At 41.9% G+C, this 18,000-nt stretch overlaps 1 protein-coding gene across 1 annotated transcript in view; it reads left to right on the top strand.

Moving 5' to 3' along the window:
- The window catches only part of eys (eyes shut homolog), a 296,854-nt gene that overhangs the window by 223,097 nt on the left and 55,757 nt on the right, over window positions 1-18,000 (top strand). The window contains exon 42 of the mRNA XM_020046358.3: window positions 4,239-4,389. Coding sequence (XP_019901917.3) covers window positions 4,239-4,389 — 151 coding nt within the window. The remainder of the gene's footprint in view (window positions 1-4,238; window positions 4,390-18,000) is intronic.

Genomic DNA, 18,000 nt, shown 5'->3' with positions numbered 1-18,000 from the left:
ACAGAAAAGCTGGGACGGGAGAAATAAAACACTGGAAAGTTGTGTAATGCTAAAAAAATACCTGGTGGAACATCTCACAACTAATTAGGATAATTGTCAACAGGTCAGTAACATGATTGGGTATAAAAAGTGCATCATAGAGAGTATGAGTCTTTCAGAAGTAAAGATGGGGAGGGGCTCACCACACTGTGAAAGACTGCACATTCAAATAGTGCAACAATTTAAGAATAACGTCTCTCAAAGTAAAATTGCAAAGAGTTTGGGGATCTCATCATCTACGGTACAGACAATCATTGAAAGTTGTAGAGAATACAGAGAAATCTCTGTACATAAAGGCCAATCCTGAACCAGTATTGAATTGCTGTGATCTTCGACCCCTCAGGCGGCACTGCATTTCAATTCTGTAGTGGAAATCACTGCATGGGCTTCTAGAACACTTATGAAAACTGAATCAACAAATGCAAAAAACATGAAAAAACATATAAACAAGATCCAGAAATGCAGTAAGAGCATTGAAAATGGGTCGTGGCTGGGTTTTCCAGCATGGCAACGACCCGAAACACAAAGCCAGGGCAACTAAGGAGTGGCTCCGTAAGAAGCATCTCAAGGCCCTGGAGTGGCCTATTCAGTCTCCAGACCTGAACCGAATAGAAAATCTTTGGAGGGAGCTGAAAGTCTGTATTGCCCAATGACAGCCCCAAAACCTGAAGGATCTGGAGAAGGTCTGTATTGAGGAGTGGGCCAAAATCCCTGCTGCAGTGTGTGTAAACCTGGTTAAGAACTACAGGAAACATATGATTTCTGTAATTGCAAACAAAGGTTTCTGCTTTTCTGATGTATCAAATACTTTTGTCATGCAATAAAATGCTAATTAATTACTTAAAAATCATACAATGTGATTTTCTGGATTTTTGTTTTAGATTCTGTCACTCAGAGTTGAAGAGTAGCTATGATAAAAATGACAGACTTCTACATGCTTTGTAAGTGGGAATACCTGCAAAATCGGCAGTTTATCAAATACTTGTTCTCCCCACTGTTTGATAGTGGAGACCCCGAACTGTTGACCAGCTGAAATACTATATCTAGCAAGAATAGGAAAACATTTCACCTTCAAAACTACAGCAATTGCTCTCCTCAGTTCCAAAACGCTTACAGAGTGTTGTTAAAAGAAGAGGTGATGTAACACAGTGGTAAACATGCCCCTGTCCCAACTTTTTAGAAACATGTTGCTGGCATTAAATTCAAAATGGGCATGTATTTTTCAAAAAAACTATAACAATTCTCAGTTTGAACATTTGATATGTTTACCATTTTCAATAGTAAAAAGATTTAGGGTAAATGATTCGCACATCATTGCATTCTTTTTTATTTTTTGCATTTTATGCAGCGTCCCAACTTTAGTAGATAACATGAAATCCTTGATTCGGGTAGTTTACGGCTGAACTTAAGTTCCAGTATTGTCTCCCTCCTTCAAAACTCTAATGAGAAGAAATAATGTTATTCGTTTTTAGAGAACAAATCACAAGGCAACTGAATATATTTGGATCTTCCAATTTGAGCTATTTATACAAATATTTCAGACAATTCCACAATGAATTCAGGATGTCTCCCCGTTACCTGCAACATCGACTGATTCATGTAAGAAAATAACATTTATAAAATTCCTTTGTAACATGGTGATTATTAATGTTATGTTAAAGAATATCTGATCATAATGAACAGTTACTTTGAATGTGTGGATTGGAGTGATTGCAATAGGCTAGGATCGTGAGGGCTAAGCTAGCAGTTAGCAGATTAAGTAAAAGTTAGGATTTTAGCTGACTTGACCATCGTTACAGCTGTTTGGCCTTCTTCAGGTTAGCAATAAAGTCCATCAGTAATGTTAGTTAGTTAGATCATTTGTTTGTTTGTTAACGAGCTTGCTTTGGGACACTTGTTAGTATAGTTAAACTTCTATTCTAGTAATTTGTGCCAAAAAAAAGAAAAAGATAATTTACTTAAAATCGGTCCAACTTTACATGCTGATGTGGCCTAAGTTCACTGATTTGCTGTAACAATTTATCAACTGAATACTGACTGATTTCTTGAATGATTTCCAAATACATCTTGAATTCTGACTGATTTCCTACACTGTGTGTCTTTGTACATCACGTCCAACAGGAGATTAAAGACGCCCAGATGAGTGGTGGTCCCTGGTCTGATTACACTTTTCCTTGTATAATATTAACTGTTAATTAGTGATGTGTCTTTGTGTCTTACTGTAGCATTTTAACAGATTTGTCAATAAAGGCTCCACGTGTGTGTGCACTGGAATATAAAAATATATTCCAAAAAAATATTTAAAAATATATATAAAAGTGCAGGGGGTCTCTGAGGGGAGAGGCTTGACATCCAGTGTCATAATTCACACAGCAGGTGACCTCTAGTCCAGTAACCAAACCAATACATCTGCCTTTCTCCCCCGTTGGAGCTACAATGACATGTGTTCAAACAGAAAATTGTCTCTCTCACCAACTTTCTCTTCCCTGCTGACGTTTCCATCCATCTCAATGGCATCTTGAGGGTATAGAGAGGGACATTCCAGTTTCCTCTGATGGAGTGAACTGAGAGTCATTCTACTGACACCGGCACCTGTCTGCTGTCAGCCAACATAACCCATGCACAAAAACTGGATTGGTGTGCGGCCATGGCCATTTTGCAATATTTGTCTTTAACAGTAACTTTTTAGCATTTCTTTCCCTGTTTGGATAGATGCTGTGCTATGTTTGCATACACTTTTGTGATTAGCATAGAATCCCAGTTGTAATACTGACACATTACCTTAGGCCCTAGGGCTGTTTTTGTGTTTTGTCATAAATAAACATGTTTTCTACACACAGTTCTTCGCATTACTTATTTTTCAGTCAATCATAATAATTAAAATGTCTCGGAGTGAATGGTAACATTGAGATATTTATAATTATAGCTCCATCGGCTGGCTCGTGCGGTCCACAAGAAACAGCAGTTGTGTAATTACATAAGAAACAAAGCAACCTCATCAGAACAATAATGGTATATGTTGTAACTATGCAATGAATGTGTTAGCTGAAATAACGTTAATCAGCAGTGTGAATGATAACATCTCTGATATTGTTGGGGTTAATAGTTATAATGTTCTCACCAAGGTGTGTTATGAAGTGAATGATGAACAGGTTGCTGACTATACAGAGAGTCATTCTGCACAGCATGTGGCAGAGATAGAAAATACAGATGTAATACAGGCTTTGTAAAAATGCTGAAAAGCCTTTATTCTTTTTACTAGAACATCATCTATCTATCTATCATTTATCTTTGCTGGTTGTTATGCAACAGGCTGGCCTGAATATTGTGCTCCAACATAACATTTGTGGCTAGCAGAGTTTTGTTTGAGGATTATGGTCCTGCCTGGTCTTTCTGTGTTCTGTCAGGTGGTTCAAACATTCACACCTGGTGAGTTGTGATCATTCACAGCCAGAGGCATTGCCCATGTATGTATCAGTTCTGGATAACCTATTGCGGCTGTGACCACCTGGTATGATTTCACTGCAGTTTGTGTGTGTGTGTGTGTGTTCTACATGCGACTCATTTGTCATATCTGTAAATATAGACACGTTAAGGTCGTCCGTTGCTCACTGCTCAGCGCATATGACACCGCCGAGGAGAGAGAGATGTATTAGTTTGATTACTGTAGTATAGATTGTTATGCTGTGTTCCACCAACCTCCCAGGGGGCCGTCTGTTTCACATGAGGAACCAGTGGTAAACACTGTTCTCGTGTCACGCGCTCCTCTTTCTTATCTGCCACCTGAAGGATCGTAACTGCCACATTAAAACTCACATTTTATTATGAGTGTGTTGTTGAGGTTTGAGTTAGTAAAAGTGGCGTGTGCGACTTTCTAGGCAGCGTCGGCTGCCGTTAAACATCATGATCCAGACCACTGGTGGTTAGAATTTGGGAGAGAGGTAGGGACTCCAGGCAATTTACCTAGGAACAGTTTGAGGTTGTGTGCTAATAAGATCCAAAGGATTTTATAATGAATTCTCAACCAATACAATTTATATTGTCATACTTCACCTCCACCATGGTGCAAAGTGAAACAAAGTCAATAAGGTTTATTTTGAAACATCAGAACTGCAAAATCAAAACCAAACACTCTCAAGTGTTGTCTTTTCATTTGAAAAATAATTTGCAACTGATCACATCGTCTCTGCTCTTCTCAGCCCGGGAGGAGAACTTTGGAGACAGGTTTCTTCACGTGTTTCTCCAGGACGGCATCCCGGTGGTGAATCTGGGATGTGGCGGTGTTCACTTGTTGAAGGCGGAGGCAGACCAAGCGATCAACACGAACAGGCTGACGTCCATCACGATCCGGTGAGGATGCGCGGTTCGTTTCTTATTCATGGGACACAGCGGACTGGATCTGTACTTGATATATCTTACTCCCCTGCACAGTACCTATGGGTTTGTTAAATATGTTTCTTAGATCATTTGTGGTAATGGCCAGGAATATTATGTGATTATAAATATTATCTGTGATATGCAGGATATGTTCAGAAGATTCAGTGCCAAACCAGTGAAATTGACAGCTTTGGTGAAGCTTTTTTGATTGGGGCATGTTTATTGAAGACTGGAAGGGAAGGATTGAAAAATAAATACCTTTCACAGTAGAGTGGATACATTTGATATCTGGCCAATGTACAGATAACAGGTGGTGTATGAAGGCCTGCTCGTTAAAGGGGAATTTCAACGTATCTCACCAACTTAATGTACTGATTACTAATATTAGCAATGATATATTTGTGTGATATAAATCAATGGAACATCTCTTCAATACAGTCTTGAGCAATTACAATTTTTATTTTTACAGTAGGATCCATAACTACATTATTTCCTTCCCCTTTATTCATCTGTTCATAAATACCTCAAGTTCTAGCGAACATACATATCGCCTCTCTGCCAAAATGGCGATCTGAGAATAAGACAATTATAGTAGAAACCCAAAATATAACCTTTTTAAAATGTTTGAAATACCAACGTTGGTGTGGTGTTCTGTGTCTGGCTGAACTAATTACAAGTAGATTCTACTTCGCTCATTCTAGATTGTGTGGCGAGGAGATTTATTTTCCCCAGTGCCGTTGCTAACATTAATAAAGTGTCTGTTATTTAGGCGAGCTGTGGTGAAATTCCCCTTTAGGCACGATTCAGATTTGTCAGTTGAAGTCTGATGGTTCTGGTACAGTAGTTCTGAACTATCATTGAGGCAGCAACATCAACGACACGTAGCCCAATGAGTTGTGTGACTGACAATTTACATTCCTCCATGTCGGTGGATGAATCATGGACCAATCTCTGTTGTCAAGGCTGTCTTGAAACATTCAATCTCTGCTGCCCAGCGTCTCACAATCGGTTCTGTTGGTGGCTCCCTCTTCAGCTGTTGTCTGGTGGTGGGTAGAAGGAGCAGACAGACATGATCTGATTGCTCAAAGGGGCTTTGCTTGCTTCAGGAATATTAGTGCAAACATGGTCCAGAATTGTCATAGCTAGCATTGAAATCCTAAAGCCTATTGTTGTACTGTATACACTGTATAATTATTATATTATCATGTGTGTTTACACAAATTGAAGAGGAATAGGGTAAAGATGCTTAATAGAAATCCTGGATATTTGCAATCAAATTTCTATTTTGGTCTGCCTCCGAGTAAATTTTGTACTCTTGCCAAAATGTACTTTAAAACTGCAGCATGTTCTCCCATGGAAAAGGGTGAAGAGAAAAGGCACATTAAATGGTAAATTAGGGAGGGCGGCATTGGGTCGTCCGTGGCCCAAACTTCAACCCGGTTTTCACCACACCAACTCTTTTGCCTCCACATAGGAGGTCCAATGGACCATCCTTACATGTGCCACCTCTGCCTCATTCAGCCTTACAGGGGTTCTGTTAGAACAGAGTCTGAACCCTCCAGGTCACAAACCCCACTACAACTTTACCCTGACGTTCAGCCTTACAAGGGTTCTGCTAAAACTCGGAACCCTCTGGGTCGCCAACCCAACCACAACTTCACCCTGATGTTTTTCACTCCAGTCTTTTGTACCCGCCATTCATCTGCAACATTTCCTAATCCAGTTTTTATATCGTAGTGTCGTGGGAACGAATGGTCTTACTCCTTACATAACAGTAATGGTCTTACTCCTTACATAACAGTAATGGTCTTACTCCTTACATAACAGTAATGGTCTTACTCCTTACATAACAGTAATGGTCTTACTCCTTACAAAACAGTTTCACATTCATTTTACAACGGCAGTCAAACCGCTCAAAAACACCCAAAAGTCCCCTCCCTTTCCCCTCTCATTATGGCATCTTCCCCCACGGCAACCATTCTTCCAATCAGATCTAAACCAAATATCCGACATAATCTGGCGTTGCATGCAAAGGGAGGTGTTCTCTGTCCAAAAACAAGGGAGGTGTTCTCTGTCCAAAAAGAAGGGAGGTGTCCTCTGTCCAAAAACAAGGGAGGTGTTCTCTGTCCAAAAAGAAGGGAGGTGTTCTCTGTCCAAAAAGAAGGTAGGTGTTCTCTGTCCAAAAACAAGGGAGGTGTTCACTATCCAACATAAGCAGACCGACTCTCTCCTTTTCCTCCATTCTCCATGTGGGTCAGGTGACGAGCTCTAATCACACCAGGGATTGTCTTGGTTAGGTATTTAACCTCAACTTCCGGTGAGATTACTTGTCTAATTGACGCCTGACGCTGAAGATGCAAGCGCAACACTTTGCATGTTGATATTCTTGTCATTCCCACTGCCCTCCCTCTCTCTCTCTCTCTCTCTCTCTCTCTCTTTTCCTCCAAAATGAAATTAATCAGATCTTGTGCTTGGTCAGTCTTTCGTAGCACTTTATACAGTGCACTTGTTTCAAACTCAACATGCATTTTCCCCACCAGCCCACAATGCTTGTTCCACGGGAGTTTGGGCTGTGTTGTTTCTTTAGGTGAGACCCAGAAAACTCTGAAATTGTCTCTACTGTTTTTCCCAGCTAAGTAAAAGTGATTGGAAAATCCTCTGTTCTTCTTACTGCACATTTAGAATTGCCATTGTACTTGCATTTTTCAGTTGTTACATGTACATGTCTACCTTGGGAGCTTCATTGCTGCTATTCCTGCATTTCAGTTGCACGTGCTACCTTTTTTATTCCAATATTCTGAGATATTGGATTTTTGATTTCCATTAGCTGTAAACCATAATTATCAAGATTGAGACAAAACAAAAGGCTTGAAATGTTTCACTTCATGTGCAATGAATCTAGAATATATAAAGTTGTCACTTTCTTTAATTTGAATTATGGGAAAACATCAACTTTTCTGTGATATTCAAATTTTTTGAGATGCACCTGTACTTTCCACTTGTAACATGCACTATACTTAATACATAGTACATTTCCTGCCCACTTCTATTTGCACTTTTGGATAGATGCTGGAGGTAAAAATCATGTACTGTACATGTTTAAAAACAAATGGCTTATTGCTGGGATGCCCAACCCTGTTCCTGGAGATCTACAATCCTGTAGGTTTTCAACCCCATTTGTGACTCACCTGATTAAGCTTTTCATCCAGCTAATTATTAGAATCGGGTGTGCTAAATCGGAGTTGGAGAGAAAACCTACAGGACTGTAGATCTCCAGGAACAGGGTTGGGCAGACGTTGCTTATTGTCCTTATCTATTAAGTGTATTGCCCAATAAATATGTTTCTTACATGTGAAAAGATGCCGGCACAAACTCTTTATAACACTGAAAAAACTGTACCTCAGGATCTGCCGAATCACACATTTTTAAAAGAGGGAAGTCTGGCTTACAGGGTTACATGTGATGACCCTTGTGGGACTTGAACTTGGTGCAGCTTGAGTAGCAAATTCTTCCCTCATGATGATTGGATGACCCATATTCGCAAAGCTTCTCAGACTAGAAGTGCTGATCAAGGATCAGTTTCGCCTTATAGATCATAATTAATGTGATTTAAGTGGACAGGAGGGACCTGGTCCTTGATCAGCCTTTGCCTGCGAAGCTTTAATCATATGTTCTAATCTAAAAAAGCAGAACTGATTCTATAACAGCACTTTTACTATGAGATGTGTGGAGTTTGATGCACAGATACGCACTCTCTCTCTCAGCCACATACACATTTTGAGTACTTCATTTGAATCCTCAAATTATTTTATTACACAAAGGATTAAAACAATTGAGGACACGGAAATCAGGAAAGCTGTGGAAACCGGCAGCACATTGATCTCCACACAGCCAGGCTGCCCGTGGCCAGTTGCACTCAGAATGACCTCGCCAGATGTTTGTCTTTGTCTTATAAATACTTTGAACCATCGAGCTGTACGTGGCAGAGAAAACCAGCACGGCAAGCTTGCAGAAACCTGGTCTTATTGCACGGAGAAACCACTGTTTTGTAATTGGCTATGGGCCGAATGTCCCACTTTACTGAGCTTGTAACACGTGAGGTGCGAACAGGCATGTTGGGGACGGCGTCAAAGCTTCACTTGGTTTGTTCTATTCTTCTCTTTCATAGCATGTTTCATTCATGTGCAGCCATCACAAGGAAGGGACATCAACAACAAAATAAACATGCCAGACTTCAAAGGGAGAGTCCTTTCAATGTTTATGTGTGTGTCTGTGTGTGTGTGTATGTGTGGGGGTGTGTGTGTGCAACCCACCCTACCCCGTCTGTCCATCCTCTCGCAGGTCTTAAAGAAATGACTTTAAAAGTGTTTTTGGAAGGGGAAATAAACAGTGGGCCTAATCTACACGGTGAAGACAGTGGCAGACACTTTCTGCTAGCATATTGCTTTAGCATCAAAGTCTGCTTTGTACATCAAAGGACTGTATCTGTGTGATTCATCTGCACAATTGCGTGTGGTGTTGTTTCTTTTTATTATTTCTTTTACATTCAATATTAGCATTTTTTTTTCTCTGAGGAAACTTGCTGATCTTGGACGAAACCACTTTTTTCCTGCTGACTCATAGTAATGGGTGACTGTGATTTGTTTGTAAGTAATATTATTACATGGACCTGAATGGAGGGAGGTGGAGGTGGAGTTCATTTATCTCCATTTGGTTATTTGGGTCTTCGAAATTACTTTTTGATTTTCATTGAATAAGGGCTTTGGTGATGGAAAATATTATGTTGCTTGGCAACTGGAGTGTCAATGCTATACATATATATATATATATATATATATATAAAATGTTTTTTTTTCTCCTGATGACAGTTGATTGAAACATGTTTTTTATCAATAGCTGACACTGTTGGCCATTTTCCTCACAGGTCCATCTCTCTTTCAACACATCCATGTTCTTAAGGCCATTGTCATTAAGTCGCCATAAAGTGTTGAAGGCTTTGGTGCACTGTTGAAAAAGCACACTCTAAATGTACCCAAAACACGCTTTATTCTATTGTACCCTGATGCATATACCATAAACCTTAGTACTGTGGAATTACATGTGCACAATCGAAAGCCTCCGCTATAATGACTGCATGTAATTAGAAATGAAGGAAGAAAGAGAAAGGACTGGGAGCGAGTGGGTGGACAGAAACCAGATAGTGAGACAACGTGACAGAATCCCTCAATCTTTAATTATCAACGTTATGATGTTAAAAAAATTCACTAAATCAGAAAAGTAAGCACCAGTTGGATGTAGAAATATATTTACAGATAACATGGTGAGTGATCCAAACACTGGTGGCTTCCCAGGTGGCGCAGCGTTAAGAGCCCCACTTTCGAAACACTGAGTTGACCACCACATTCTGGGTTTGTGCTATAGCTATGCCGCTGGCTGGCGAGTGACGGGTAAAGCCAAATGGGCAGTGCTGATTGGTCAGTAATGCTGCACAGGGGTAAGGCATTCGTCAGCAGGAGCTTCCAGGTCTCATCGTGATGTAGTGAGTCCCTCAGGTGGCTCGGGTGCCGCGTGGCTTCCTGCATAAGAAGATGTGTGGGAAAAATGTGATATGACGAAAATGGGGAACAGGGAAATATAGAGGGGGGGGGGGGGGGGGGGGTGGGCTACACTGTTAATCAGACCAGATCAACAATTCGTTTATTGTCAAGTTTTTTCAACTATATGTGTTCTTCAAGGAGGTTCAGTTGCTCAGAAAACACTTCTAGTTTGATAATTCACAGACTATCCTTGATTGTGTTTTAAGATTTCCCTATGTTACTGTGTGATAAGTGGGAACCTATTCCCATCAAAGTTCCCCATGGTTTATAGTAACAAAAACAGCAACTATTGCATCAAATAGTGAACTCCATTGTAATGCAGTATATTGTAAACTTCTGTATATTTTTATCACCGTGGACTTGAAGGAAGAACATTTATCTATATGAAGTTGTTTTCTAAATTCATCAATTCCTCTGGCAGGTTTTTATTGCATACTATTAGAAGCTTCCAGAGATATTTAGTGTGCATGCCTTTGTCCCTTTAAAGTGCACTACTTTGACCCGGGCCTATAGACCCTGTGTCAAAAGTAGTGCACTAGATTGTAGGGTGCCATTTGGTAAACATGTTTTAGACCAATACAATATTGATGTCTCCTCGTACGCGCTGTAAAATCATAACAGTCTGAGTAAAGGACTGTCCTCTTCATGATTTATTGCTGTCATTTATATTAATTTATCATCACAGCTTCATTTATCAAATTAGATTGTAGATGGATGCTAAACTATGGTCTACTGAACCATCTTATTCGTGGGCTGCAAGAGAGAAAAATACGAATAAGCTAAACAGAGCAAATACATGTATGTCGATTTATCTTTTTCTGTGGGAGGGGTGGGAGGGGGAAATGGGAGGTGGGAGGAGGCAGGGAGAGGTGGGAGGGGCCAGGTGGGACATCCAAGATTCTTCATTGAGAATGACTGTACTGTTCCATGCTGGCTGCATATTGTAATGAAATTGCGGTATGGCACAGTTTTTACAGTAGGCTGCCATCTGGAGAAGCTCATGTGTGTGACTATGACATCAGCTAATGCTCATCACAGCTGCATAACAAGACCCTCATCAGCAGCTTGTGTTCATTAGTGCTATTCTGAGATCAGGTTGGCTTTTTTAGATTAAAGCAAATGTTATCATTGTGGACCGGGACCGCCCTGATCCTGGATCAGCCCTGCTATTCCAAGACGCTTGATAAATACACGCCCAGCTGAGTAGTGACAAGTCATCTGTCTCATCTGACTCCACTACTTGACCCCACTAATCACCCACATCGAGGGAATGTGGAGCGTTTTTAATATTTAATCAAGAATTTAGCTGGCGCCCTGAATAGTTATTAAGACACAGTGTATTACAGACTAGTGTTAGACAGTGTTTGCAGCATTATGAAACACAGGGGACATCACAGTATATGATTCAAGATCATAGCTGACTAAGTGTGAACAAGTACATGAGACAAAACATTTTTGTACGTTCCACATTGTGACACGGCATTGAACATTAGGCCCAGTGTTCGTTTTCTATCAAATATTTGAGCTATTAGAGCCGCAAATGGTTCCAGCTTACAGTAATTGTCCCAGAAGTGTCAGAACATGCTCATGCGGGCTAAGGTTATTTGAAAATCTAAGTCTGAAATTTACTTGAAAGTGAACCAATACTATTTGAACCCACTGCTTGTTCGACATACTACAGAGACCATTTTCTAGGTATTAAAGAGAAGGGAGCGAGAGAAGGACAGACGTGTGAACCGGGTGTGAAAACCACCTCTATTTATAGCTGTCCACAGGAACACAGAGATTTAGTATCCAATCAGGAAGCTTCCCAAATGACACCCTATCCCTTATGGAGAGCACTGCCTTCGGCTAGGGTCCATAGGGTTAAAAGAAGCACCTTTAGGGAGAAGGTTGCCATTTGGAACGTAGCACCAGATCGCTATATCACGTCTTCACTTGATTAGCATTTTCTGAAGTCTGACCATTGGTGTTCAGATTCTGTACCAGAACTCCTGTTTCACAGAACGCTGTTTCTCAGGGTTCCCTGGACACGCGGAACCCTCTGCGGAGTGGGACTCTGGCCTCCTCCCTCTGTGTTCCCTGTGATTTCTCGAACTTTCTGAGTTCTAAAGAGCTGCGCCTCTCTTCCCTTTGTGTCATCTGAGGATTCCATTTGGACTGCAGGCCATGTTCTGTTTCCTCTGTAGGGGCGGTCGTTGCCTCTTGATATGTCTCAGTGACTGCTCTGCTCTATTCGTCTCACATTAGGGCAGGGCCTCAGGTGGTGTGGAGCTATAGAGGGAAGCTTTTTACTTGTTTTCTGAGCGGCGGAGTGTCATGTTGTAGGCTCTATATGTTGCAGGATGTAAAGCTTTTGAAAAATCTGTCGGAAACGTCTGACATAAAGGAAGGAGCCCAGGTGTGATGATGTATGGGCGCATTCCAGGTGTGACAATGTACTGGCACATTCCGAGTGTGACGATGTACTGGCGCATTCTGGGTGTGACGATGTACTGGCGCATTCTGGGTGTGACGATGTACTGGCGCATTCCGAGTGTGACGATGTACTGGCGCATTCCGAGTGTGACGATGTACGGGCGCATTCCGGGTGTGACGATGTACGGGCGCATTCCGGGTGTGACGATGTACGGGCGCATTCCGAGTGTGACGATGTACGGGCGCATTCCGGGTGTGACGATGTACGGGCGCATTCCGAGTGTGACGATGTACGGTTGCATTCCGGGTGTGACGATGTACGGGCGCATTCCGAGTGTGACGATGTACGGGCGCATTCCGGGTGTGACGATGTACGGGCGCATTCCGGGTGTGACGATGTACGGGCGCATTCCGAGTGTGACGATGTACGGGCGCATTCCGGGTGTGACGATGTACAGGCACATTCCGAGTGTGACGATGTACAGGCACATTCCGGGTGTGACGATGTACAGGCACATTCCGAGTGTGACATTATTAACCCGACAGAATCCATGTGGCGCAGTGGTCTGTTATTAACCCAACAGTATCTGTGTGGCGCAGTGGTCTGTTATTAACCCGACAGTATCTGTGTGGCGCAGTGGTCTGTTATTAACCCGACAGTATCTGTGTGGCGCAGTGGTCTGTTATTAACCCGACAGTATCTGTGTGGCGCAGTGGTCTGTTATTAACCCGACAGTATCTGTGTGGCGCAGTGGTCTGTTATTAACCCGACAGTATCTGTGTGGCGCAGTGGTCTGTTATTAACCCGACAGTATCTGTGTGGCGCAGTGGTCTGTTATTAACCCGACAGTATCTGTGTGGCGCAGTGGTCTGTTATTAACCCGACAGTATCTGTGTGGCGCAGTGGTCTGTTATTAACCCGACAGTATCTGTGTGGCGCAGTGGTCTGATCACTCAGTTGCTAATAGCGATAGACGTTTTGTGGGTTGACAGAAATACTTTGGCCTTTCCTGAAAAACCTCATCAGAACTGCAACGTGCGTTGTGGTCACAGCCGTCTCCTCGGCGACTGCCGACGGGGAAATATGTGCGGTGCTGGCAGTATTTTAAATGAACCCATTAGCAGGAGCAAGAATGTCCTCAGTGACGTCCACACCAAGAAACCTGAAGCTTTATTGAGAATGTTGTTGAACACCCCACTAGACATGTCTGTAGTAATCGGCATGCAGTCCTCTGAACAACACACTATACTACACGCTACAGGGTAATGTAATGGTATCAGATATGGTGCTTTCAGGATGGGACAGCTATGTAAAAGCAAATAAACAAATAGGTTAATTAAACTTTAGTTTACATTCAGCTGTTTGCAAGACCAAGCTGTCTTTGCTCCTTAAATAAGCAATTAGGGCTGGAGGGAACACTTTAAAAGTAGATGTCCTTTAGATTTTGCAGTCTGAAGGTTTTCCTGGGATTACATTGGATGAGAAGGTACCTATAAAGAAGATGCTTGCATAGCTTATAACCTGTTCTGCATTGAACCAGCTGAAAAGAAATATTAAGATAAATGTTAGCTAGACATTGGGCCCTACATAATTAAAGTATTAGCAAGATATTAGGGAATTTACAATCTGAATATTAGCCAGACATTACACCATAAGAGCCTCCCGGAGATTACTGCCTGTGACATGCCTGGCTGTTGAACCCAGGGTGTAGTGGGGCCACAACACTACGATGAAGTGCTTTAAATGGCTGCGCCAATCGGAATGCCACCACAGATTCATTCTAATAATCCTGGAATGTCCTCTTTTGAATGCATGTTTCATGCCTAAATAACTGCATTCAAACTCAGCCTAATTACTCATTGGGCTTTGGTGGCTAATTGATGCCAAGGTTAGAATTGAGGGTTTGTTGTTCAGGTACATTTTCCACCGATGTGAGGACAATGAAACAGCACCTGTGCCACCCACACGCACACACAGGCTAAACACAGATACGTTCACACTCACACACACACACATACACACACACACCCTTCAGACCCATGCAAAAACATGCCCAAACATGCCAGGAGCAAAAATGGGAGGTGATTTCTTGTCAGGAAGATACCAGATCAATACATAGACTCTTTCCTTGCAGAAAATGAACCCAGTAAAGTCCAATGAATTAGGATTCTGCCAAAGACTCTTCTGTCTCTCGTATTTGGGACCTTGAGTCCAATCACAACATGATGCCCATTGAAACAGGTCCATGAATACACACACTGGTGTAAATCCAGTACACCAAACACGCTCATACACAAACACACATACCCAATTCCATTCGCTTGGATCCTCTGAAGACCCCAGGATGTGACCTCTCCTCTCAAAATCACCCGGCAGAATTATTGATATTTCTCCACAACAATTCTGGCTTACCCCTTCAAGCAGACAGGAGGGACATTACAAGGCAAAGGGACATGTCAGTGTTATAGGGGACAGAACTCACCGCCGCGCTCCCAAGTACCAACCTAGACCCCAAAATAGTGCACTAGGAGGCCGCTTTGAGTGAGTTGCTTTCATGTGCTAAGAGACAAAAGTATGGGGCAGGGTGTGATTTGGGACGCAGATGTAGTACAGTCTGGCCAAGCGATGTGGAGGAGAGACGCTAGCTAGTTAATTATCTTCATTGGGGCTTGTAAAAGGACAGAGGGGGTGGATGGTGGAGATAAAGACATAAAGAATCTCCCGGTTGCCGTGTTGACCCCATGTCGTAATCACTAAACTGGCCTGGCATTGGAAGAGATCGATGCTCACAATCTTTACAGTGGCACTCCTGTAAGCACTGTTTTTTTGTTCATTGTGTGGTTGTGTGCTGTGCTATCTTGTGTTCTTCCAGGGATTGCTGTTTTCTCTTTGTAGATTTTTGTTATGTAATGTTAGGTTGTGGTTTATGTGATGTCTTGTTCATTGCAAATATTTGAGGTGTTGCTCGTTGAAGCCAGCCAAGTTATAATTTATAATTTTATATTATTATTTTATAACACTACAAAAATGAAAGCTGAATAGTATGCACATCCTATAGTAAACTACAGCTACATCTATAGTAACCTGGCTTTACATTCATTCTGTCTGGATGATTTATATTGTGATTATCTGTTTAGTATTTCAGTGCCTCAGTAGATTACACTGCTCTGAGATGTTTAGCTAATTTGGGGTATTTGATTCAACAAGGGAATGGGGTCATTCTATGCCTCAGAGATAGAATATTTTATTATTAATGTATCATTCAATGTCTATGTTCTCTGTCTTGAGTGTAAGGTAATAGACTTTGCCTGAGAGATGATGGGCCTGTGCTTTGCCCTCTAAGAGTCTGCTTTCAAACCAATAACCGTTTTGGAAAACATATAGATTTTCAGGGAAATACATTATCTTGGAGGATAAACATTTAAAGTCAACATTAACATTTCAGTCATTCAGTGTTTCTTCTTAGCTTTATTTAGCAAGGCGTTTAAAGGATACATTTACATATTTTTACAGAATTTCCACATCTTTCGTGCTCGGCCCAAAGCATTTTGTTATATATATTTTTTGTTGAGCAGAAAAATGATTGGCGTGTAAGCATGAACCCTGCAAAGGATGACTACACTGCAATGTGACGGTATGGCTAAACAGGCCCCATGCTATCTTACAGCGATTTAACAGATACAGTAGATTTTTTGTATCAATATCTTCACAATGTTCACAACACACTTTAAAAGGGTATTTACATACATACACACACTGTTGTGTGTCTGTCCTCTCCGGGTTGCTGGCTGGATTTCAGTCTCCAGAGATTTGGTTTTAAGGTTAAAGTAGGGTTAAGGCCTGTAGTGTTTGGGTATCACACACACACACACACACACACACACAGAGAATTTGCTCCTGTTAGCTGTCCCTGCCGTTCGTCCTGCCCTGCCCTGCTCTGTCAGATGTCTCCCACTGTGGCTGGGTTAGAGTGTCGACTGAGTCATCCCCGTTTGCTACAAGACGAAGGGCTACATTGCAAACGACACCCTATTCCCTCCACCATGCCCTTGTTTAGGCCAACTTCCATGGGGCCAAATTAGTGCTCCACAGAGGGGAGAAGGTTGCCATTTGGAAATAGCTCGGAGTGAGTCATCTACATTTCCTAAGTGTGCGTCCTGAACTGTACCTTATTTCCTGTACGGTGCCTGGTCAAAGATAGTGTACTGCAGATGGAATATTGTGCCGTTTGAGACACGTCATGGGAGGGTAAAGGTCAACCAGCGTCGGACATTGAATTCCACAGCATCCCTTTCAATTCTTTATTACCCATGAACTTTCCTCTCCCTGCTAGATAGAAATTATTTAAATGTATGCCATATTTTCAGGCTAGCCAGGCTGTTATTGCAGCAGCTGTTCGTGTTTTTTTTTTTTTTTGTGAGTGTGTAGAGTGAAGAAGGGAGAGAATGGAAGAATCTCACAAAGTTGGTGTGTGTCTTTTACCTGTGGAGCATAGGCTGAGTATTTTTTGTGTTATGACAGCTCGATCATTTGGCTTTATTTATAGTTTTTTCCCCCTTCTGATTGGCACCCCCCCACCCCCCCCTAGTATTAATATTTATGTCAGTGTCCGTTGATGTTGTTTTTGTGGGCTGACAGCTCGTCACTCTGGTTCTAAAAGCACTAAATATGCCATTTCAAACAGATAGTGTGTGAAAACTGGGTCAAAGAAGTGGCATTTGGAAATCTGGAGTGGCACCCAGTGTTCCCTCACGTTATTTGGCACCGAACGCGTTTCAGGTCGGCAGGGTGCAAACGAAATGTTGTAAAAATGCAGTGCATCTTGGGACAGATTCAATGTGTGATTAATGCAGTTTTAAAAGGGGCCAAGTTGGGTACTATAGCTGTTTAAAAATGTAGGGAGTGTGGAGTGACCTTCCAAAACAATGGAGGAAATTCCTCCCGTAACCTTAACCATGAACACAACTGTCCTGTGGTACAGCATGCTCTGGGTGGTTTTCACAGGCCCTTCTGTGAGATTTTTTGAAAACAGTGTGCCTGACATGAGTTCTAGGCCGACAGTCAAATGCTTACTTGCTGGGCAGAGTTAAAAACGTGAGAGAAAGAAATATGAACAGGGAATAAAAAGGAATGCAAAAGAAAGAGCAATAGTAACACTGGGAACCCACTGAATAACAAATAGCAATAAGAAATGACATTACATCCCGGCTATCCTCAGGGAGTTTCAGCGACTCGGCCTAGCAGAGCTTTATTTCTGCACAGATTGTCAGATTGGCCTCCATTTTCCATATTGTTCCAAAAGTGTTCTTCTGTGCGACTTTTAATATGGATGTGCTGTGGATGTTTCGGATGTCAGCTAACATTGCTTAGTCAAATTTAATTTAACAGCCTAACAAAAGATGTCCCGTACCTCGTGCAGTGTACTCTGAACCAGGGTTCCCAACCTCTTTAGCGACACCGCTATATGAACACGCTAGTAGCGTAGCTAGTAGCATGGCCTTGTTTGATTAGAGGGACCTGGGAAAATGTCATACTGATGGACCTTTCATGCAATTCTATGTAGTTTAA

Source organism: Esox lucius, chromosome 5, assembly GCF_011004845.1.
Source record: "Esox lucius isolate fEsoLuc1 chromosome 5, fEsoLuc1.pri, whole genome shotgun sequence".
Lineage (NCBI taxonomy): Eukaryota > Metazoa > Chordata > Actinopteri > Esociformes > Esocidae > Esox > Esox lucius.
Note: the sequence above shows the minus strand (reverse complement) of the source record. Positions and strands in the feature narration are given on the sequence as shown.